General features: G+C 32.9%; 2 protein-coding genes across 3 annotated transcripts; one reads left to right on the top strand and one right to left on the bottom strand.

The window, feature by feature from the left end:
- Positions 1 to 1,709: 1,709 nt before the first annotated feature.
- Positions 1,710 to 13,918, bottom strand: LOC130640938 (tyrosine-protein kinase BTK-like). Of its 2 annotated transcripts, none has more exons than XM_057447555.1 (5): positions 13,795 to 13,918; positions 4,657 to 4,896; positions 3,609 to 3,814; positions 3,304 to 3,460; positions 1,710 to 2,209 (listed from the first exon to the last, which is right to left on the bottom strand). In XM_057447555.1, exons 2-5 carry the CDS (start codon positions 4,883 to 4,885, stop codon positions 2,055 to 2,057), a joined length of 747 nt encoding a protein of 248 aa, XP_057303538.1. In that variant the 5' UTR covers positions 4,886 to 4,896; positions 13,795 to 13,918; the 3' UTR covers positions 1,710 to 2,054. The 2 variants fall into 2 exon arrangements, with proteins under 2 accessions (XP_057303538.1, XP_057303537.1); XM_057447554.1 differs by lacking the exon at positions 13,795 to 13,918 and adding an exon at positions 8,156 to 8,243.
- On the top strand, positions 9,238 to 22,057 carry LOC130640937 (tyrosine-protein phosphatase non-receptor type 21-like). Its single transcript, XM_057447553.1, has 24 exons — positions 9,238 to 9,440; positions 11,646 to 11,827; positions 12,119 to 12,216; positions 12,485 to 12,555; positions 12,722 to 12,763; positions 13,107 to 13,132; positions 13,298 to 13,385; positions 13,673 to 13,764; positions 13,879 to 13,966; positions 14,562 to 14,659; positions 14,848 to 14,889; positions 15,073 to 15,136; positions 15,280 to 15,331; positions 15,527 to 15,629; positions 16,771 to 16,975; positions 17,312 to 17,386; positions 17,457 to 17,525; positions 17,941 to 18,012; positions 18,558 to 18,686; positions 18,989 to 19,060; positions 19,384 to 19,467; positions 19,852 to 19,930; positions 20,275 to 20,432; positions 20,663 to 22,057. Exons 1-24 carry the CDS (start codon positions 9,279 to 9,281, stop codon positions 20,789 to 20,791), a joined length of 2,280 nt encoding a protein of 759 aa, XP_057303536.1. The 5' UTR covers positions 9,238 to 9,278; the 3' UTR covers positions 20,792 to 22,057.
- The last annotated feature ends 1,925 nt before the right edge of the window (positions 22,058 to 23,982 follow it).

The raw sequence follows: 23,982 nt of genomic DNA, 5'->3' as shown, positions 1-23,982 counted from the left end.
TCAATAAGTCTGCTAAACTAATTGCTGTATTCTTAAATGCGTGTTTACGAATTTTGCTGTTATGAGTAGATAACACAATTTGTTGTTTAAGCTCTTTGTCCAAATTTGTTCCAAAGTCACATTTATTCGCCTGCTGTTTCAACCGTATGTAAAACTGATGAATGTTTTTGTCGGGTTGTTGTTTTAGTTTTCTAAATGCATACACTTCATAATCGATGTTTAGGTGAAAAATATCCATCAAATATTGTGATGGCGTTTGCAAACGTTTCATCTGTACCTGGTACTAAAAGATTGTCGTATATGTCATACGCCTCTTCACCAATGTAATTAAGCAATAAGGCTAATTTCTGCCTGTCTTCTTCAACGTTCAGAGCGACGCACAAGTTTAAAAAACGTTTCTTATATTTTTCCCATCGAGTTGAGATTGTAGTAAAATCATCCGTATCAAACTTTGGAAAAGTTGGAAGGTTTAAAGTTGAAATAGCCATAGTTTGTAATACACACGAATTACACCAAGATTAATTTCTTCTGATAATGAAGTAAATTTCTGCTGTTGTTTAGGATCTTTCGTTAAAAATATAATTTCTCGTCGCCAATGTTAAAAACTGAGGACACGTGTGTTCAACATAATCTATTCTCAAAAATAATCATATTTACAGTTCTTCTTTCGTACTTGTTTTCGACATGCTCTCCATCGTATAGCGTGTACTCCATTGTAGTGTGTATTCGCTATGTGTTATAGACACTACGCAGTTATTTTTCAAAATTGATTTGTGAGATCTTCTTGAACGGAAAATTCCTCGAAATTTCAATTTTCCATGGGTCCGTCTTGGGTAAACTGACTGATAGGAAGAAGAAAGACCACAAATCTCACCTAAAATTTGCTAAATTCAGTAGCAGGAAATCGGGAAATTTACGTTTTTTCGGAGTGTTTCCGAAATCATATTTCTCCATGTTGGTGTGTCATTAGTGCGGCGAAAAGAATTTCGTTCTCGTCTTTATTCATATATGGTGGAGCGTCTTCGTTTTTCACTTACGTATTGTTGTGGAAATTTTATTTTTCACAGACTACTTTTCAGACATTTGGGAGACCTTAATTCTGCCTACACACACTTTTGTAAACTTTGGTGGAAACACCTTTACTTTGCCAGTTAGTTAAATAAAGCTTTTGAACACTTATCTTTTTAAAAAAGAAAAAAGAAAAGAAAAATGAGTTATCAAGATGAGATTCGAACACACGACGACTCACGTGTCGGTGCTCAGAGGCAAAAATTTCCATTCTTGTATGTAGGACACATTGGCGTTTTAATACGAGCTTGTAACAAACAAAATATTGACAATGAAAGAATGGACGATAACTTGCCATTGCTACCAATAAATCTGAATATGGCTTTCAGAGATGTTTAAAATGATTGCCAAAATCGTTTAAATCTAATTCCTCTGATTGGTCGATTATTTGGGACAATTATTTAGATGTTGGGAAATTTGTGAATAGGGCAAAAAACTCGGTGGAACGTAATTTTGAACCTTGTGGTTGATCATATCTGGAAATATTTACACAGGTTTTTAATTTAAGAAAGTAAGTACCGAGCGAAAACAGACTGCGACTTATAGTGTACTTCATGGTGATGCGAAATAAGAAGTTCCTCGTAACAGGTTTCAGGTTCTGTGAATATAAAAAAGAAATCAGGTGTTAAAAACATGTTCCATATAAATATTCAAATAAATACAATCTTTCTTAAATAAAAATGTTTCCTAAGTTAAAAAAAAAACTGTATCGTTTTTAAACAAACAAAACTGGTTGCACAATTACTGAAACCACAACATTTATAGCAACGAGAATTAAATTAATAAAGTATTTGCATAAAGAATTTTTATTTTCATTATTTTGAAAAAATGGAAGTTAGCATTGAATTTCAAAAAGTTTGTTGGAATAAGAAAAACACGTTTACTTCAAAAATAAGCTAAGAAAATTTGTTTAAGATAAATAAACTGTGGCTGATAGAATAAAATAGGTCTTTTTTTCCTTCTCAGCGCGACAGCTGTTGCATGTATCACTTCGAATTCTGATATTCTACTTCTTCGCGATGCATCTTACTGCTCATGTGCATTTTATACGGTTGTGGTCCATTTAAACTCTTGTCGCATATTTCACAGTAATACTGGCGAGACGCTTCGCTTGGATTTGAAGTTTTTCTTTCTGTATACGCTGGAAAAAAGTCAGATGTCTCTGTTATAAAGATCTAGCCACAGATTTTCAATCAGAATTGTGTAATTGTAAATGAAAATTTCGTATTAGATGACTTAGAAGGGCGGCTGTTGAGGCGTAATAAGGTTGACTAAAATGCACTCGAAATTTAGAACCACGGTATGAAATTGCATCAAAAAGACGGAAATCGTCAATTGTGTTTAAAACATCCATGTTTAGTGTATAGACGACTTTTTATGCTTGGACATACAACATAAATACGACAACAGACAGATTATTAAAATTGTTTGACAGAAGAGAAAAATTAAATGTCAGATATGAAAATTTCTTTTGTATATTATTATACGGTCACCAGATGTTTTTTTTCCTAAATAACACAACTTCCGAGAATCGAGATCTGAAAAAAATTATTTTATCGAGAGACTTTTCAAAGTAACCTCTGGGTTGAGATGCGTGTGCGAAAACAAAAGTGCTGGCAATACAAATATTTAGGCAGAGATGGTGCGGTGGTAACGTTGTTAGCTTGAAATCACAAGGTTTCAGGTTTGAATTCCCACTTCTTCGCACTTTAAATGTAGTGTTGTCAGCCCGTTTGGAACAATCTACTGAACGCAAGCTATAGCGACGTCATATGTATCTCTCCATTCACACGGCTGAGATGATTTCGTTAACACTTAGAAATTTACTTGAGATGACTTTTGTTAATTTTTTTCTCTATATATGTTGAAAGAAAAAGGACAAGACAGAAAGGTATTCGCTTTATCCTTTTTTCCGTGACGTACATGTGAAGGTAAAGCTTATAAAAAATATGCTAATAACAAAATATCAATACTCAAATCTTCATGGTAATTATTGGAGTTTCTCTGGAGCTATGAAAATTAAAATTAACAGGCACTTTACACCTTTCCCGCCTCCCAATACCATCAAGTCAGAATTGTCACTTTGAAAAAGCAAATTCACGGTTTTTACACAAAAAACAGCAGAAAATTTAAATTATTTTTCCCAACCAGACCAAGTAAAAGCCATTTTTTAAGGTTTTTCCTGACTTACAAAATTCTGAATTTTTAAGCCTTTAAATTTTTTTACGACTGTACCTGATTGATAAGCTTTAACTTTTGGAGGACCATCAGGTTTTCCAAAGGTAGAACTTCCCCTTGCAGCCTGCTGCTTTTCCATTTCTTTTCGTTCTTTTTCTTCTGCTAAACGCTTATTTTCTAACCAGGGCAAAGCAGACAGTTTTTGTTCAAGAACCTACGAAAACAAATTAAACATAAATTTTCGGACTGTATTTTAAATCGTGTGATAAAAAGACTTAACATTTTTATTATCAGTGAAACTACGGTTGCAAACGAAATTTATCTTCAATTTAAAAGCAAGATAAACAAAACAAAACACATACCAAGCAATAATTATGTGGAGCGTAACCAACTTCTCCTTTTTCATTTCTTACTTTCCACCATAGAGGATTATTAGTTTCTAAATGTCCCCTTTGAATTAGGGTTAACTTTTCACCTTGGGTAATGCTGAGTTCAGCAAAACCACCAGGTTGATCCGGTTTTGCAGTGTAATTATACTTGGCCAAAAGTTTGACTTCCTTCCTTGTATCTATAAAAAATACATGTTTTATTAAAGGGAAATAAGTACAAACATTGCACTGCCTATTCTTATAGGACTTGGCAAATTATTTGTTTTATCTTGTTCGAGAAGACACATGCTCTACCTCTACTGACATATTTTTTTCCACAATATAAATTAAATATTCTGATTTTATAAGGTATTGATGTTTTTACTTTACTGAAAATCTAGGTTAAATTATTTTCAGCATAGTGGATTCCATCTTTGCAACCAACGTCCAATATTTAGGATACTATACACTATACACCAAGTCTTGTGCAGAATTCTTTTGTTTCTTTATCAATACTGGAGACAACAACTTTTTTTAAAAGTGCAAAATTAGGTCAAAATGGTTGGAATGTTACAATAGCTATGTAGAAGAGCCATGTCTTTAAAAGAATACTAAAAAATATGTCTGACATATAACCCAAAATATTGTTGACCCTAAAAATAATATATACTTTGGAAATTTGGGACAAATTTTTTTTTAATGAAATTTATCACCAACCAAAAAATGGTCATGTTTAACTTTTCATAACTTTTATAATTTGGTAATAAATGTATATAAATAAGACAGCACAGAATTGTACATGCAATTAATCTTAATCAATTTAAAACACTCACAACCACACACAGCACATTTTCAAGTACACAAATAAAAGCCTTGTTTTCAGCTATAAAAATTTAAAAAATAGTGGATGTAAAATATAGTTGTTGCCAATTAAGTCAATGATGCTTATAATGTTGACAGAGCCTTGCAGAATTGTCAATTGAGTGGTTAGGAGTGATTTTCTTTTAAAATAACAATTTCAAAATAGTGAAAATTAACCCACCTTCCATCTGATGTGCAGGTTTTGTTAAACCATTGTCACTAGCAACCAACGATTTGTCATCTTTAACAGGCAATGGTTTTACAATATTTACTGGTTTCTTCACCTCTTCTTTATGAAATTTGTAACCCTCAACTAAATTTTTGCTAGGTCTTGGACACGGTTCAAATGTTGTCAAGGCAAGAACTCCGCGTCCTCTGCCCTTGCTAGCTCGATTGGAGTTAACAGTCATTTTCTAGCAACCTAAAAATGTGACATTACATTAGATAATACTTAACTTAAATTTAGCTACAATGACAAAGAAAAAAGTACAGAACTAGTTTACACTGCAGATGTTAGTAAAAGTTACGTTACGTCGCAAATGAATTTTGTGTTCAGAATACTAACCATGCTTTTTGATTAATTACTTCTAATTGTTCTTTGCTGACATGATCATCAACGGGAAATACTTCCCTAATGCTTTGAGCCAGAATTGTCTCACTCACCCACCCAAACAAACATAATAATTCCTCTATCAATCAAGAGGGTAAATGTGACCATGCTGGCTTTATGCTTATTGGTTTATTATAAATATTGGTGTACATCAGGGTTCTGTACTTAGTCCTTTGTTGTTTATTCTAGTCTTAGAAGCGCTGTCGATGGAGTTCAGAACAGGTTGTCCATGGGAGTTATTGTATGCAGATGATTTGGTTCTTATAGCAGAGTCGATGGAAGAATTAGTTGAAAAGTTTGAGAAGTGGAAGAAAGGACTAGAAGAGAAAGGGCTGAAGGTAAACACAGCAAAGTCTAAAGTCATGATTAGTAGCATTGCAGCCAAGTGTGACCTTGTAGTTGGAAAGTGGCCTTGTGGAGTTTGCAGGAAAGGGGTTGGTAGTAACTCAATTTTTTGTCAGACTTGCAAGCATTGGGTACATAGGAAGTGCAGTAGTATTAGTGGAAGGTTAAGAGCTGACATACAGTTTGTATGCAAGTGTTGCAAAGGTGGGATTATAGAGAATGAGGTATTTCCAGCTTTAATGATGTACAACAGTGGCTCGTTAGAGATAGTTGAGAACTTCTGTTACTTAGGTGATATGTTGGGCAGTGAAGGGGGTGTTGGAAGAAGTGTTACTTGCAGGATAGGTTCTGCTTGGAAAAAGTTCAGAGAGTTACTTCCTTTGTTGACTAGCAGAGTCCTGTCAATTGAGGTAAAAGGTAGGTTGTATGAGGCCTGTGTAAGAAGTGTTATGTTGTACAGTAGTGAGACATGGGCAGTGAAGCAGGAAGATCTTGACCTTTTAGAAAGGAATGATATGAGAATGGTTAGGTGTATGTGTAATGCCAGTCTGAGAGACAGAAAGAGTTCAGATGAGCTAAGAAGCAGGCTAAGTCTCCGTAGAATTAAAGATGTTATCCAGATAAGAAGATTGAATTGGCTGGGGCACTTGGAAAGAATGGAGGAGGATAATTGGGTAAGAAAGTGTAGAGACTTGATAGTTCCTGGGGCAAAGCCTAGAGGCAGACCGAGAAAGACTTGGCAGGAGGTTATAAGGACAGACTTGATACAGAGGAAGTTGAGTTTAGATCTAACACAGTCTAGATCAGATTGGAAGAGGGTCATTAATATACCCCGTCCAACCCATGCTAGCATGAAAACAGACGTTAAGCCGAGAATGATGATGATGATAATTTAGGGTTTGCTCTGAAAAATTATTTTGTGTTTATTGGTGGATTTGAATTAGAGCTCTGACACATTTTTTTGCCTCAAGCTTTTGTATAAGGGAAACTCCATTTTAATTTTCTCAGTTGGCAAATGTCACATGATTATGGTTTAATAGAAAATACAGCGTTTACAGTCAACTCTTCATAAACCATGGCTGAATTTTTCATAAAATCTTATCACTTCAAATCTGATATTGTGTATTTTAGTGAGTTTTAACTAATTTAGTTCTTCTGTAATTTATATATTTGTAGTTCTCGTTTAATCAAAGCCTTTCCGTGAAGGTTTGACTATAAAAATGTTTGTGTTTTCTTTCTACTGATATTACATTCCTGCTTCAAAAAAGATTTTTTTGCATGTTGTGGAGAATAAAAAGTTGTTTTTTAAGACCTTTTTAAAATCTTTTTTCGTTTTCAAATTATTTAAGAATTTAAATATTGAAAATCTTGAACAAAAAAAATAAATACAACGTATTGACGTTTCCAGTGTTCATACACCCATTTTCAAGTCTTCAGTATAGCGCTTTATTAACTGAAATATACACATATATATATATATTATAAAACGTATTAAACGTAAACAATGGGAAATTACGCCTAATTAAATAAATACAACGGTGCTGACCTGATGTTATTATTATGTACGGGATTATCACGCAAGATGAAAGGGCTCTCTTTGATTTCAAGTGAGAAACGGCTATTCCCATGCGCAATTCAAAATCTTATTCAAAATCTTATGATTATCTTATGACGTCATGAGTGACTAACATTTCTACATATAATTAAAGATGAGACCATTCTAAACTACAAAACCATGCACATGCCAAGACTTCATCAAGAGCACAAGTTCACACTGCTTAAAAGTTTTCATATTAAGTAAATTCGCAAAAAATCTAAAGTAATAATTTAGTGCTTAAAATTCTCGCACCTTGTGTGGAAAACCAGGGTTTGATTCCCCTTGGCGGCAATATAATATAGACCATAGCCCGGGGTTAACCCAAGCCACATCTAAGGGAAATTGGGGAGAAGACTTACTGTGTGCAGGCCTGGAAATTTGGTGGAAACGATCGTTTGTCACTAAATAGGGCGATTATGAAATAGTTATCATTTCCGCAAGGTCTACTTTGTGAAAACGAAGAAAGGTTTTGATCGTTTCTGTCAGCTTCAAATCACTGTAACGATGGATCGTTTCCCTAGACTCCACAAATTTTCAGGCCTGTTTGTGGGTTGTTACGAGGGTGGCGATAAGCCGCATAGGCTGTAAAAAGTGCGGCCGTTTTCGGGCAAGTTCAGCGTTTTGAAAAAAATTCAAGTATTCGCCCGAAAAAACCTGCATAGGCCCGAAAAATGCCTGAAAAACAAACAAAAAAAACAGATATTAATATGATTTGTAGCTCATAACCTCACAGATACACCCTGTCTATTATTTCCAGGAGAGGCATGGCTTAGATTGTAAGTCCTAACTAGTTTGATACTAATTTAACGCTACTTCTGTAGTGCTCTGCAGTACTTCTTCATGTAGAACAGTTCGGACGAAGGTCATTAATATACCCTGTCCAACCCATACTAGCATGAAAATCAGACCTTAAGCCAAGAATGATGACGAGCCCAACAATAACCTAAACACTAAAATATCGTTGCGTTAAGTAAACCTTGCCTGTTGAAGAGTTTGTCAAAAGAGTGATTAACATCACTAGATTCAATTTTAACTTTTATAAAAGAGTAAAGCATGGCCTGTTCCTTTTTAGAAAGAAGTAAAATAGATACACAACATGAACAAGAATAAATGTAATGAATAAAAAACCTTTTAGCTAGCTTGCCCCACCGCTACCCTGCACACGTGCAGTTGTTGTCCTTCTAAATCCGATAACATTTTTCGGATAACGTTTATGTCCGAAACTACAAATGCCGTGTAAACATAATCCATGTCAAAGGAGATGGTTCTGAACGAATCTGTATCTATTCCGCGTATGGCGTATTTGGCTAAAACCAGAAATTTTGTTGTTGTTTCATTTAAGGTTATCCATATTTAGTGGTATGTACAATACTTAGCATCACAGGGAAATGTAAACCATAGCGTTTTTTAATAACTTAAGATCAGAGAAATCTGTAGAATAAAAAGGTTTTAGAATTTGAGGTTCTTTTACATAATGTGCTTTCCGTACGGGAAATGTCCAATCCCTTTGGATGTTTTTTGTCACATAATAGCCTAAAAGTAAGGACACTATGGTTCTAGACCCTTCAAGATTTATAAATACTTTTATCACTTTCCAGCCTAGTCCTAGAAATAGTAATTATCAAGTATGAAAATTTCCTGCATTGGGTAGATAGGTAAGTTTTTAAAGTGGTAAGCTATAGTTAAACATGACGGATATCCATATAAACAACTGACATGCACAGTTGTTTTATATTTTTTGCAGTAACCGAGTTACTTCCCATTGTTAATAGTCTGTCTTTATGCTAGCTGGCTAGCTGCTATGAATAAACACTATATAATATTTAGATTTTTAACCAGTCCTGAAAACTTATAGATTGTGGCTAAATCTCTATAAGATCGACAAGGACTTTAAAATCTATTTGCTTTGGTAGCTAGGTTAGATTAAGCCAACATTAAGTTTTATTGTCTTGCAGCTTAATCAACTAGCTATATATAAAAAATAAAAGCTACATTGATTTTTCTAGTGTAATTGTTTAAACTATAATATAGTTAAATCTCTAACTACCAAACCAAGTAATATAATAAAGAAACGAAAAAAGGTAGATCCTGTAAAATTGTTGAATTATTCAATTTTTGTAGTTTTGTGTGATATAAATTATTAATTTAGTAATTGCTATTTCTGTATTTTGTATTCAAGATTTATTAGCATAATGACATTGAGAATGTATACATATTTTTTATGCTATAGTAAAAGTTATAAACATAGAAAATGCCTTTGAAGTTAAGACGTGGTGGTCGTGATGCTGTTGACAAAATGCTTACAGCCCATATTAAGCTGTTGGATAACACTGTTATTGACATAAATGTACCCTTGAATGCAAAAGGAAGGGATTGTTTGCAGAAGATTGGACAGCTGACTGGATTACATGAGGTAAATGTTTTGATATTTTATAAAAAAATTTTAAAACTGAAAAATTTATCTTCGTAAATTTATTCTGACAATACAAGTTTTTCTGTGATTAATTTTAAGATTTACAAGTACAAAATGATTCAGATATCCTGTTTTAAAAATCTGCCAAAGATTTTGTTTACATGTGTCAGTTAATCTATTGAGTTCTTATTGTTTGTTTGTTATAATTGTTATTTTTTGGCTAAGCCAAGTATTAAAGTTGTTTTTAATAGAAATGACTAGATGTTCTGTTCACTTATCGCTTTACTTTGTGTAATTTAAAAAAATATCCTTATTCACTGTATATATATAATGAAATGCAATGTATTTGTGACAAGCAAAGGGAATATGCTTTTTAAGTAAGTTACAAAAAATATAGATATTTTGGCTTTTCATTAAAATGTTAACACAACAACTGGTGTCAATATCATATGTTTACGTCATTGCATTGCTCCTAGAACTTTGGCCAGTAACTCAACAACAGATAGGAAAAACTGGCAAATTTTCTCTAAGCAGTGTCAATGTTAGTAATTTTCAATTTTTGGCTAACATGTCATTTTGCCATATTTCATTACAGACATGCATTAAATCAAATCTCCTAATTATGTTTTATGATGATGTAACATCTGAGAAATTATCACTTAGTTTGTAATAAATAGCTTATATGGATTCAACAAACACCTTGATACACCTTAAAGTGAAAATAAACCACACCTTCTGAGCGATTGTATTGAATTTTAATTATCCTAACTAAAATTATGTATAATGGTTCAGTGATTTTAGTGGGTAAACATTGGTATATTTTATCATAAACTTTCTTTGTCAGACCAAAATTTTAGCTTTGTCCATAAAAAACAAAGGTATTGTAAACCAAAATAAATGCGTTCTTCTGAATTAGCAAAATATGTAACAGCAAAATTTTGTTGTTTCACGCCTGGCTAGGATAATTTATTCCTGCAAGCATTGAAGTACACACATGTAAATTAATCTGCATGATTACCCAAATTTTTAATTCAGGTACATATGAACAAGCCAAAGGAACAGTCATTAATTAAAACTACTTTGTGGAACAAACAAAAGTTTAAATGTAAATTAAATTATGAAAAGTCAAATGTTACTAAAAATGTTTGTTTTATGAGAAGAATATCTCATTTTAAAGAAATTAGGTTTATATTTAAATTTATTAAGTTCCTAAGTTCCATTGGATTCATTCCATTGACTTGTTTTTCACAATAATTTTGTTTATCTTATTTGCTTGAGTAATCAATAAAACTGGGTTAATGATTAATATATTTAAAAAAAAAGAAATTGCCCCACGTGGCATGAATTTAAAGTATTAATATTAGTGTGTGTAGAATAAGAATGTCCTGGCTAGAAACTTTCAACAGGTTAAATGCACAGGGGAGCACTATCAGAGACCAAAAAGTATAAAACTTCTTCACAACCATTATTTAAATCTTTATATTGAGTTTTTTTAAATAAATTTGTGTGAATGTGTGAGACTTTAGTAAACAAAATTGTTTTTAAATTGACAAAATAGTAAATATTAATCAATTTGATTTTGTGTCTTGTAACTGGTTAAAAATGTGTTGCTAATAACAACAAAGTGTTACTGATAAATAAAAACAAATCTTTGTATGTGGTAGTAATTATGATGAATGCTTTCCTTGTCATATTTTACAAATTTTGACGGTAAGAGGGGGGAGGATTGGGGCAGATTCCCCCCTTCCCCTTAATAACCTTTGATAGACGAGTTCAACATAATGCCAAAAATTGCCAGAAAATCAGATTTTCCCTGATTTTCAGGTAAAATCTGAATGAATCTGAAATCAGTTTAATCATGTGTTCAAGGATTTCATTGAGATTTTTAGGGGTAGTTTCAAGTAATATCCACGGCCGTGTAAACGTTTGGCATGCAGGTGTCTTATAGATAAATATTAAAACTGGAAGGGGGGAGTGGGGGGATCTGGTCCTGGATCGAAAATGGTTAAGAATTTGTAACAAATTAAATTTGTTACTTTCACCTGACAAAGTTTTACTGTGTTTTGGTGGCTTAAATAAGGCACATGGTTTGACAGATGTCTTCTTTTTGGTTGGAAGTAAAGAAAGGTTTTTTGTCAATCTCCCTGTTTTATACTGTTACATTTACACTGTTTTACACTGGTCATTGTTACCTGCTTTTTTTAGACTGACTTCTTTGGACTTCAATTCCTGACAAAAAAAGAAAAGCTTCGTTGGATTGACTTGGACAAGCCGCTAAAGAAGCAACTTGATAGATATTCTGCACGTCGTGGAAGAACTGCGCTCCTGGTGTTTAAAGTTCAATACTTTGTTGTAAATATTCATGCTCTTCGACAAGAAATTACCAGGTGTTTGTAGTTGTTTTTTAAAGTTGTATATACATTTTGTTTCATGTTTGATAATCTTTGGGAGACCATGTGGTCACAACTTATGCGCTCTGTAAGATTGTTCTTTTATGTTTTTTTTTATTTTAGCTTGTTTTTAATGGTGGCTGACAATGTTTCTTAAGTGTAACCATTTTATAAGCCACATAGAAAAAAAAAAATAATCACAAATCAATGTCTCGAAATTTGCTTTATGTTATGTATTTGTGCACTTTGTGTGCTGCATGGAGGGATAAATAATTGTTTTCTCTTTAGGTATTTGTATTACCTTCAACTGAAGACTCTGATACTAAATGGAAAACTAAAGTGCAAATTACATGAAGCCCTGAAGCTGGGATCCTTTGCTATGCAAGGTAGGTTATCACCCTGGGTTTTGATAAAATTTACTGTTAGAGTTTCTGGAAAGCCAGGATTAAATTCCTAAAAAGTTACGTAAGTAACTTTTACGTAAGTCAGATTGCAGTAAAAACTTTTTAAAGGCCTATAAAGTCACTAAAATACAAGGATGTACATCTCATGTACACATTTTTGATTCCAAAACCACAAAAAAAATACCCATCATTATCAAGATTGTTTGTTAATGCACAATTATGTATAAAATGACCCTTTTTTTCTTTCTAGCTGAACTTGGAGGTTATGACCCTGAGATACATTCATTGAGTTTTTTATCAGACTTTCTTCTGCTACCAACAGTAAGAATTTACATATTCACACATGCATGTGTTTTTACTTTATGTATTTTATTATTGTTTTTCCTTTATTTAAGTTTAATTAATGTTTTTCAAATAAAACTCAAATAAAACTCAAAATAAAAGTTTCTTACTGTGTTTTGTCGTGAAGTTTAATTTTTCTTTACAGTATTTGACTGAAAATGAGAATGTTGATGAGTTGCACAAAGAGGTAAGTCTTGGTGATTTTCGAAATGAAGTTACTAATTTAACTCCTTTAATTTACACTGGTATTTGCTTCCAGTCCAACTCATATATGTTAAGAATATTAACATAGTAACCATAGTGTCTGCCTCCCCCTTAAAAATACTTGGTTATGAACAGGTTTTATTTTACAATTCTAGAATTGATTTGGGTAGGTTCATAAAAGCCTATATTATTTCTTATTTCTTTATTTATATTACTGCAAATACACTGTTTTAAAGCAACAGAAGTACAACATCTTTTAAGAGATGTTTTGTTGTTTATTGTATTGCTTTGTTGTTGTTTATGCTTATGCTTTATAATTTTTCTAGATTGCGTTGTTGTACAAAGAAAACAGGTATGTTGAGCTTGATGTAACATCTAATAACGCATCAACTATATAAATTCTAGTTCTTTTATATACACCTATTTTTTCTAAGCAAGGGTATGGCATAACTTTGGCTATAAGACAACAGTATACAAGGAAATATCTCCCTTTTTTATCACTGTTTTTTTATTTTAGTGGATTGTCTGTTAGCAGTGCTGAGAAGGCTTATATTCAACTTTGTCAGCAACTTGATGGATATGGGGTGGAGTTTTTTAATGCCAAAGTTAGTAGTTTGTTACACTGTACCTTTGTGTTTGACGTGTCAATTTGAATCTGATTCTGGAAATTATTTATTGATGAGTAGGTATAGTATTTACTATGACTCGTATATTTAGAAATAAGGATTACGTCTTTATCTCACTACCCCTAAATTAAAATTTGTGACCATATCTTGAATTTTCATAAAACCTGCTTAAAGATAATGTGTTAATTTACTCAATAGATCTCTCCAGATCAGGATTATATTTGTTTTTAATCTTTGTTTTACTCTCTGATTTTGACTTTATCTAGGATAAGGATGGCATCGAAATTGAGATTGGTGCATGCTATGATGGAATTAAAATCCTGTACACCAACAGAGAAAAACCGAATATATTATTTCGGTATGTGGAACCATAAAAAGTGTTACTTACATAGCAAAGAAGCCAATTTTGTCTTCTAATTACGATAAACACGAATTTTGCTTGCACAACTTATGTTTGTCTTTGTTGTTTCAGATGGCAAGACATTGGTAACATGGCGTTCAACCGACAGCAATTTGTTGTATTGAATACGAAGTCAAATCAGAATTTGACTGCCCAAATGGTATTCATTTCCTTTCAACTCAACTTTGCTATTTTTAGCAATTTAAAAATTTGTAAAAAGTTTGTAAATTTTATACAATTTTTATCTGTACCATGTCATTGTCTTAATCAGGCCATTTTAAAAATTTACATGCATGATGTAAATTGTGAATAAGTACCCTTGCTTGCTGATTAAGCACTTTTACAAAATAACTAAATATGGTGTGATTGAGAAATAAAGATACGATCTATCCTATGTCTTTCTATTTTGACAAAAAGGTAAAAGGGGTTACAATAGATGTTTGTTTCATATATCTATCAATTTTCATTATTTAATGCATTCATTTAAAATTTATTTTTCTATTGCTTTCTTAATTCAAATTAATAATCTCTTCTGCTTAAAACACCTTGAAATCCTACATCTACAATGTTACAGGAAAACTAAAGAATTTACAATTTTTTGCCAGCAACTTCATATGATCTACATCATACGATTAACTTATGGTTAACAATTTGAGCATTGTCAAAAAAAGTAACGATATAAGGTGTTACATATACAAGAATAGTCCCTGTTGATGGTATTCATTTTCAACGTGTACACACCTAACTTGTTTTAGGAAGATCTTGAGTCATCAAAATATCTATGGAAACTTTGTGTCAGCCAGCATCAGTTTTTTAGATTATCACATAATACAATTGGAAAGTCAGCTTTTAGGTAATTAGCTAGCTATAAACTATCATATTCTTCGGAGTTATTTTTTTGATGGTTGAAAATTGCATTGAGGTATTTTGTTAGTTTTTTTCTACTCTGCTTGAAGAAATACCAGCACTGGTATATTAATGCAGCAATAGGCTGACATATTGTATTGTATACCAAATATGACAAATTCCTTTACTTTGTAGAACACAAAATGAAGTCTCCACTGACCCAAACCTCTTTATAAAGTATGGTTATTTCCTTTTGTTTTCCTTAGTTCCAGGTCTTTTTGGCCTTTCTTTCGAAAAGAAAATTAGTCCAGGGAATTGGTCTTCCTTTCTGTTTTTTTGACGGGGTAGTGGAAGCAAGCGAGTCCACGAAAACTGTTATTATAAATTTAATTTTCTATTGCTTTATTATAACTTTTTTAGAATACAACAAACTCCTGGTATAAGCAGACGAATGACACTCACCAAACGACAAATGAAGAAAACCGTAAGTTAAAATTTATAAGGTCAAAAAATACTTGCCTATTTCATTCAGTAAAATTAAGCTGTATGTCACTGAAACAATCCATGTATATCTGTAATTGGATACAAGGACGTGTTCAGTATGTGATCTTATTAATTTTCGTTTAGCAAAAATTTTCTGCTAGATCAAGTGGAAGTAGCAATGGACGTAATGAACAAGGTTAGGGAAATTCTTTTTTTGTAGTGTGAAATATTTAGATGAATTTTAGATCAAAAAACAGCTTATAAACAGATCAAATTACAACAAGCATTATAACAGATCGTAACAGAGAATTTAAAATGGCATTTACGTCTGACGCCCACTTCATTATTGCGTCTGAATTTTTTTAATATACATATTTTTAATTTTGTATAGGTGTGGAGAACAGTGTGTCAAATTCTTTAGTTGACGATTCTGTCGATGAAACAGAATTTTTACATCGCTATGAAGATATATGTCGATTAGCAAGAGAAAGGAGGTGAGAAGGTTTTATCCAAAGATGAGATTCAAGCGTAAAATACTCAAGCTTCACCTTTTTGTGAAAACGAGGCAAATCACAATGAAATTAGTCTTACAACACGTAGGACTAATTTCAAGGCGCTAACTTTAACCGCAAAAACTCTCTGTAACAGAAATTTATGGAATGGGAAAACTCCGAAATTTTCGCATTTCGTGAATATAAACTTTTATAAATGAGCCATATTAAAGGTTTACGAACAAAAAAATTTCGCGACATAAGTTAACTAATATTGTAGAAGAACTACTTTGTTCATCACTAACATACTGCTTGGCAGTGAGCGGGATTTGATCCGCGGTCCCCAGAACTGGGAGCTGCAGACGAACCCACTACACTACGTGCGGCAATATGTTAGTGATGAACTCAGATAGTTTATCCGGATGGTGTGTATACACAGGTGAATATTTATCATAGCACATCCGTATTTCATTCTCAACGTGCTTCGTACGTAGTGTAGTTGGTTCGTCTGCGTCTTCCAGTTCTGGGGACCGGGGATCGAATCCCGCTCACTGCCAGGCAGTATGTTAGTGATGAACAAGTAGTTCTCCTACAATATGACTTACACGCATTATACTCGCCCGTCATGATCAGAGGTCTGACCAGGGTGAAGCATTCTCTGTTGAGAATGAAATACGGATGTGCTATGATAAACATTCACCTATGTATAAGTTAACTAAATTCGCAAAATTAGTGAAAGTTTCTACCAGCCCGAAGGTTTCTGCACTTAGTTTGTGTGAAATATAACATAAATAACATGTGTGCAGTTCTAATTTTAAACGTGAAGTACCATTTAAAATAAATATTATTGTTTTATCCGCAAGGTAAACATAGCTAAACCAATTTTAGTTTAAAAACATAGCCATTATTTTATTTGTAAAAATAGAAATGATAGGTTTTCAAAACGTTTGTTTTTCTAAAACGTCAAACAGTTGGTTGGTTGTTGTCAACCTTTCGTACGTACACAGTATTGTAATCTTGTAATTGCGTGATGTACAGGGAGATTCTACTTAGAGCAAAAACTGTTATTGATGGTGTGGTCTAGAGAACATATTTTTGTTTGTTTTTGGTGGGAATATTTTTAAATGTTTTTTTTTTATTTCAGGGGAAGTTCAACCACAACCACGTCAAGAGGGAGCACTCCTGCGTCGAGTGAATATAACACTTCTGACTCCGATTCGGAAGTTGATTTTCGACAGTTTTCTGTACAACCTGTTGCTCCACAAGCTAATGGTTCATCAGGTTATCGTCCGGTCTCACTTATCTTCACCCGGCTGAGTAAAATCGGAATGCAACATAGAGATGAATTAGTGAGTTTTAACTCAGTCTAATTTTAGAAGACTTATTTTTCATATATTTATGCACTAAACTGGAAATAGAGTAGATAAAGGTTATTTTTTGCTGATACCTTGATGTTTATATCTAACAATGCAAACCTGACGTGTGGCAAATGCTGATATTTTTATTAATTATGTCAACTTTGTTAGGTCTAGAGACAGCTTTACGTTTTTAGTTTATGCTTATCCACTGTTGATACGGAACTGTAGTGGAGAAAAATTCATTTTCAGTTTTTAAAGCGAGTTATTTCTGTAGTAAGGTCTAATGTCTTTCCTGACTTTTTATTTAATAGACATACTATATTTTAGCTTCGTCATTTGGAAGGACTTCGTGATGATAACCAGCTTGATTCGGAATATGGAGAAATTTTCATGAAGAAAGCTGTAAGTATGATGGACATTATATCTCTATCTGTTTTACAATCTGTACGTTACAACGCATTTAATTTTGCAGGAATCTGATTGTTCTACTGCGATTGAAAACATGGTGGCTAATCGTTCTGATGCAGTGTTACCGTATGAAGTAAGAAAGTGTTTAGTTTCTTATATCTTTTTAAACATTTTAGAGTAACTTGCCGTTTTGAAATTAATACTTTTTTGACGTCAGTGTGAACGAACATAGATTGAATTTTGCAGTATATTTTATTTCTATTTTTCTTTCCATTGCATTTCGGATTATTATTAAAACTAATTTAATAGATCCCTTTTCTGCTTAATTAAATTTGATCACTCACTGAATCCAGCCTCCAGAAGTAACATATCGAATATGGAGGTAAATAGGAGATCGAAATTTTTGAATATTTCTTATTATTTATGACTAGGACTGTAGTTCGGGAGAAAAAAAGTTTTATTAACACTGCAAATTTATACACGGTTTTATTTCCTGTTTGTATGCTGTGTTTTAGCTAATTTGCAAATCTATGTTTTTCTGTGTTCAGGACAATCGTGTACTACTCAATCCGAACAACAATTATGAAGCAACTAACTATATAAACGCAAGTCCAATCCACGTAAGAATATCTCCACATTAAATTTTACTACATCTACCTGCTGTTCATGTAAAAAGCTTATATCAGAAAAACAGGATTTTTACATCTCCTTAAAACTCCTCAATTTAGAGGCCTGCTCAAATCTCAAATAGATTTTTAACAACTATCTCCTCAAATCTCCTCAATTTTAATTTTACAACCTATCGCATCTTATTTTTTCAGAAATGCATAAAAATACTTCATTTTTGCAGCATTATTTTTCATCATTTATGGCAACACCTTAAAAATCTCCTCAAATGTTCCTCAATTTTTTTGTAGAAATACGAAAATGTTCTCAAATATCCTTAACTTTTTTTTGTGAAATCACCTTCTTCATAAGGAAGGTGATTTCACAAGGTTGAGAATTCTCATCTCAACAAAAGCCTTCGAATTTGACTCGATAAAAAAGAGTGGCAACTCTGAAAAAGCTTCTACAACTCTTTTCTTGTATGATAATACAAAAACTTTCCCTTCTTCTGTATTTCAATTTTTTTTTCAAAATCTTTAATCTTTTCTGATATTGTTAGATGAACATAGGAAAGGATCAGCTAGCATTTGTCGTAGCACAATCTCCACTGAAGGAGACCACTAACAATTTTTGGCAAATGATCTGGGAAAAGAATATATGCGTGGTTGCCATGGTTTCCAAAGAAGTGGTGAGTTTAAGCTTTTTCTTTTTATACTTAGATTTGCCACCTATAAAACTGGGATGGGTGTGGGATTTTTTAAATAAATTGCATATTCTCTACAATCCACCACTGAAAAGTTCTTTGTAATGGTGCATTTTTGTGACCTCTGACCAGCCGTCTAAACGAAATAGAAGTACTGTTAAGTGTCTTGCTCTCCCAGCTAGTGTATGCATGTAACATTGTCTAATGTACCTGTGCGTTTGTGACAGCTTATGTGAAGTAAGTGTAAATAAAGTTGGCCCGTCATTGCTTTCTCTGCCGTATTTAAGGAAGGAGAAATTTCGAAATGCTGGAGGTACTGGCCTGATGACCATAACAATTCTAACGTTACCTTTGGACAGGCGAGTAAATATTTTTATAGCTTTTTTAATGCGCTAACTTTTTGCAATGTCTCATTTGCTACGGTAGCTGTTCATTTTGGAATATTAAAAATGTTCTCCACGTTCGTGAATAGCAAAAAGCTATATTCGCTTAAACACACTGCAATCTTCAGTACCTATCGTGCTAAAGGCGCATGCGTCGGTTTCTACCACAACGTACAATCCAAGCCAGTTCTTTTGAAATAACTGCAATTTATACGCTTCAGTATCTGATCTAATAGCGAATACAATGTGTGTAGGGAATCGTGCTTTTGTTTTATTTGTGTGCTATTCTGATATTTTAGATCAGTGTCAAAACAAATTTCAACAATTTTTTCGCCGCTTATTCCATTCGAAGTCTCCAGATACAACACGTTGCAAGTAAACAGGTTTGCAACTTAACAAGTTTGTATTTTTAATTTATGAATGTTTGTCATTGACACTTACTGTCGTCGCTGTTATTGTTGCTGTCGTTGTCTTGTCGCCGATTGTCGTTGTCGTTGTCTTGTCGCCGTTGCTGTTACTGTCGTCGTCGCTGTTCTCGTCGTCGTTGCTGTTCTCGTTGCTGTTCTCGTTGCTGTTCTCGTTGCTGTTCTCGTTGCTGTTATTGTCGTCGTCGTTATTCTTATCGCCGTTGCTGTTACTGTTGTTGCCGTTGTTGTTGTTTTCTCTATTCTCCAATGATCTACGTCATAGTTGTACAAGACGTCGCACTTGATAAGCGACATGTTATGATTCATCTCCTGGTTTACTAATTTGATTTTAATTTGTAGAGTCGTACAGTTTTTCAAATTCAGTATATACAATGGCCTGAAGACGGTGGTGTACCGATGTGGACGAAACCATTTATTGGTAGGTTATTTTCTTCTGTTTCTGTTGTGTAGCTATGCCATAAGGTGAAATTTTGACATGAACTCTCATGACTTAATAGGGTACTGACCACATTACCAAAATGCGAGATTGCTTAATGAGCATTCTTGCGATATAAAGAAGAGATGGCTTAATACTCTTTTCAAAAAAGGTTTACGAGTTATAAAATAACGTTGATTTGTTGAATATTAAACTTTTTTGTATTGACAATATGAATAGTTTCGGCTGCTTCCAGAGAGCTTCGAAGCGTGGCTATATACAAATTCTACAACAGGATGCTCGTGATTGTTTTCTTTATATTCGCCATTTGTGTTGATGTGATTTAGAATTTCTTGAGGAGATCCACTCCTTACGTAAAGCTTCTGCCGAGATGAACGGACATCTTGAGGAACAAGAGACGTTGATACATTGCGAAGATGGCGGAGGGAGAAGTGGAGTGGTAATATTAGCTGAAATGTTATTGGGTATGATCGAGCATAATGAGGTATTAGTCTTCAGTTTGTGTAAATCCTGCTTAAACAATATCAATTTTGAGTTTTGTTTTCGCAAACTAGTGTTACTTTAAACGGGGGTATACTAAATATCGTCAATTAAAAACCGGCTGTAAATAGCGCTTTAATTAGATTAAATAAGTGATTTGGTTATGCTCAAAAGATTAAGGTTAAAAGTAGTGACTGATCTATTGTTTCATGTCTATCTGTTTCTTTTTTGTAGACGTTAGATGTACCCATGACGCTGGCGAAATTGCGCTCACAAAGAATGAATCTAGTCTCTTCTGTAGACCAATATCGCTTCGTTTACCAGTTATTAATAGATTATTTAAAACGTAACAGGTTAATTTAACATTAGGTTAAGCGTCAACCGTGGTGTTGTATCTTCAACATTGACCATGTTATGTTCTGTCAATTGGGAATCCTATTTATATATACACATATTTCATTTATATATTTTTATATATTATTTGGTCTCGTTTAATTGTAAAATATTACTGTTGCGTCATTGAGCCTTAAATGTTTAATTCTGATTAGTTATAAAGAATTAACTGGTGATTGGTTGAAACACGACTCGAGCATCTAACCCTTTACAAAAGTTCTCAAGCTGGCCCATGATTGAATGGGATAATCGTATTCTGATTGGCTGACAGCGCCTATTTCGCCAGACGCCACGAATCTTAATTTTCTGTTTGTGATGGAATATTCCTCCTCACGTAAAGCGATGTTTTTTTTTTATTAATTTGAGTTGCTTTCAAATTTTAATTTATAGTTTTTGCTTTATGTGGTCTTGTTTTTTCACAGCATGCTTAATTTTTAACTATGCACGAACCTCTCATACACTAATATTTCTTTTCCCTTTCAAAGAAGATATTTAAAATGTGGATTCGCCACCAGGTCCAAAAATTGACTAAAGTTAAATTATGAACTCATTTAGAAGGTGTATATTTTTACTTTTAATTTGATTGGTGCATATGGTGAGAGAAATCTCTTAAAGTTTGGGAGGTCTATAGAAAGTTGTTTGTAAATAACTCAAGCAACTATTCCAGCAAATAAAAAAATCAAATCTAAATATAGATTTATTGTTTGTTTGTTTTCACTTTAAGCTGTATAAATTTCGTGTAATTTATAGTATTTTTTCTCTTTTAATATGTAAACAGTTTTTATATACATTTAAATTTTAAAAATATGATTTTTTTTTTTAATTCAGAATTTGTTTTATAGTGCTAAATTTTTTGGGTCGGGAAAATGAGAAGGCCTGGCTGTATTTTTATTTAACTTTCTTGAAGGAAGAAACTATCTTTTTTGCTATGGTCTACTTTTTTTTGACGTATACGAAAAGTCGTTATACAACGCCAAATAAACCTTGGACGAACATGTGTAACAACGTAGTAGTCATAGCTGGCACCTATGGTGTATGTGGTGCTGAATTATATGATTTAGATTTGTATTTCATATCTGTTTATAGAATTGAGATGGTTTTTCTTTTTTTATTGATTTTATTTATTAAAACCTGGATTACAAATAATGCGATTATAAATTAAGATGAATGATGTGAAATATGTCATCGAACTTGTATTTTTCCTAGTTTGTTTTTTTAGAATATTAATAAAAATGATTTTTTTTACTTAATAGTTTTTCCCCACTCAGGATACAACTGGCGAAAACGAAATGAATTTTGTAGGATTTTGGCCCCACTAGCGAATACTCGAGTCTACCAACCTCGTCCCCAGGGCAACTTGTATCTTTTCTGACCCTGGGAAGGCGATACGAACATGGCCCTGGAGAGGGCTGGTCCGATATGAAACCTGATTGGCGCGGATATGTGACATAATTATTGCGTCATACAAAACATTTTGGCGAGGCGGCGAGTCTGTGACAAACAGGAGTAGGCTGTTCGTATTAAAATAACGGAGGAGCTGTAACAGTATATATCATGTTTTTTCAAAGTGAAAATTTTAATAAAAAGCATTACTAAGCAATGAGAGTATAAAATAAGACATCATAAAGTAATACTGCTTACATGACAATATTTCAATAGCTGGGAATGTTTAATAAACCTAGGAAAGTAGCTAGCTAGCACACTATACCTAGCTAACTATCAAAATAAGAACAAAAGAAAGAAACTCAACTTGTTTCCAAGTGGCCAGGTTTAATTTGCAGCTTTATCCAAAGAATGACGTTACATAAATTTACTAGCTGGCAGACCTCGTGCCGCCCATGTTTTTCACAGACAAAATAATTTTGCACAAAATATCGAAATTGTTTTTTTTACAAAATGTATGTATCATTACGTTTTAAATTATATCAGGTTGTTATTAGTGGGCATGTTTTATTATAAAAAGATATAAAAAGCCAGTAGATTAACCATCGGAGCCATTTTATCATTGAATGCACATTTATCGGGCCTAATTCAAGAAAATTCAAAGTGCAATAACTTCGGTAAAAAAAGTTATTGACTTGAAACTTGTTATGGAGTACATTTAGACCAATCTGATAAAAGATAATTTTACACAGCCATTTTAAGGAAGAGAAAAGGTAGGAAGATTTACTTAAACCGATTTTTGTTAGGCCTTTTTTAATACACTATGTTGATTGAGCGCTCAATCTGGCATTTGGTTAAATCCAGGATGTACTGATAGTGGTATATATTGAACAGCTCACCACTGTGATATAGAGTTGTAATACTAATTACAAAGCAGTGAACATAAAAAATAACAAAAAAAGTCTAAACTGAGTATATAGTATATAAAATATTGACTTGAGATTTGGTATGATATGGTTTTAGATTGGTTTGATAAAATTGAGCCAAAAAATAGTTCTATTATCATACTTTCAAAGTTTCAAAATTTAGCTCTTTTCAGAGACGCCGATAAGCCATTTTTGACAGTATATCAATTTTGACCAAGATACAGGTTCAGACAATCTTAAAAGGTATTCTAATCTCAATAATAGGTCAGATAAGATTCAACCTAAAATTGTGCCAGCAAACGAAAAAATTAGTTGCAAAGAATATCTTTTTGCTGATCTATATTTTTGATTGGGTGCTCTTCTTATGAGAATACTGAATTCACGGTTAGCTGGTTTGGCATTTTAAATATTTTCGAAGCAGAATGATAACAATAAATAGATAAATATAGCAATTAAAAACCGTTTTTTGAACAGCCAGAGAATTTTAATAAGCTATAAAAAGTGCGACTTTATGGAACAAATTTTTGGTCCAAAATCCCCAAAATAATTTCCTCAAAAAATTAAAAAAAAAAAATCAAAAAAAATCAGTAAATCAGTAATAAAATCAGTATACTAAGTTTTAATGTTATCAAAAACTTTAAATAAAATGTTAAAACTCGTTCTAGAACTAAAGTAATTGAATTTTAAGCAAATTTCAAGCTTCCGATGACGTCAAAGGAAAAGTGCTGATATAAGCAAAATTTGTTGCTGTTTGTTCCTTTCATGACACACTAAGCGTGGTAAGAAGAAGTCTAAATATTTTTTCTTCATGTTGATCATACCTCGACAGGTTGACCAAGACAATCTTTTAGT

This window comes from Hydractinia symbiolongicarpus, chromosome 4 (assembly GCF_029227915.1).
Source record: "Hydractinia symbiolongicarpus strain clone_291-10 chromosome 4, HSymV2.1, whole genome shotgun sequence".
NCBI classification, from domain to species: Eukaryota; Metazoa; Cnidaria; class Hydrozoa; order Anthoathecata; family Hydractiniidae; genus Hydractinia; species Hydractinia symbiolongicarpus.
This window is presented reverse-complemented; position numbering and strand designations above follow the sequence as displayed.

Bases quoted from the DNA above. Each gene is read 5' to 3' on its own strand.
- LOC130640938 (XM_057447555.1), bottom strand. From the start codon at position 4,885: ATGACTGTTAACTCCAATCGAGCTAGCAAGGGCAGAGGACGCGGAGTT. The intron at 3,461-3,608 runs GTATGTGTTTTG...TTGTTTTCGTAG, and splicing joins CTCCACATAATTATTGCTTG to GTTCTTGAACAAAAACTGTC. The intron at 2,210-3,303 runs GTACAGTCGTAA...ACTTTTTTCCAG, and splicing joins AGTTAAAGCTTATCAATCAG to CGTATACAGAAAGAAAAACT.
- LOC130640937 (XM_057447553.1), top strand. From the start codon at position 9,279: ATGCCTTTGAAGTTAAGACGTGGTGGTCGTGATGCTGTTGACAAAATG. The intron at 12,556-12,721 runs GTAAGAATTTAC...TTTTCTTTACAG, and splicing joins ACTTTCTTCTGCTACCAACA to TATTTGACTGAAAATGAGAA. The intron at 15,630-16,770 runs GTGAGAAGGTTT...TTTTTATTTCAG, and splicing joins CGATTAGCAAGAGAAAGGAG to GGGAAGTTCAACCACAACCA.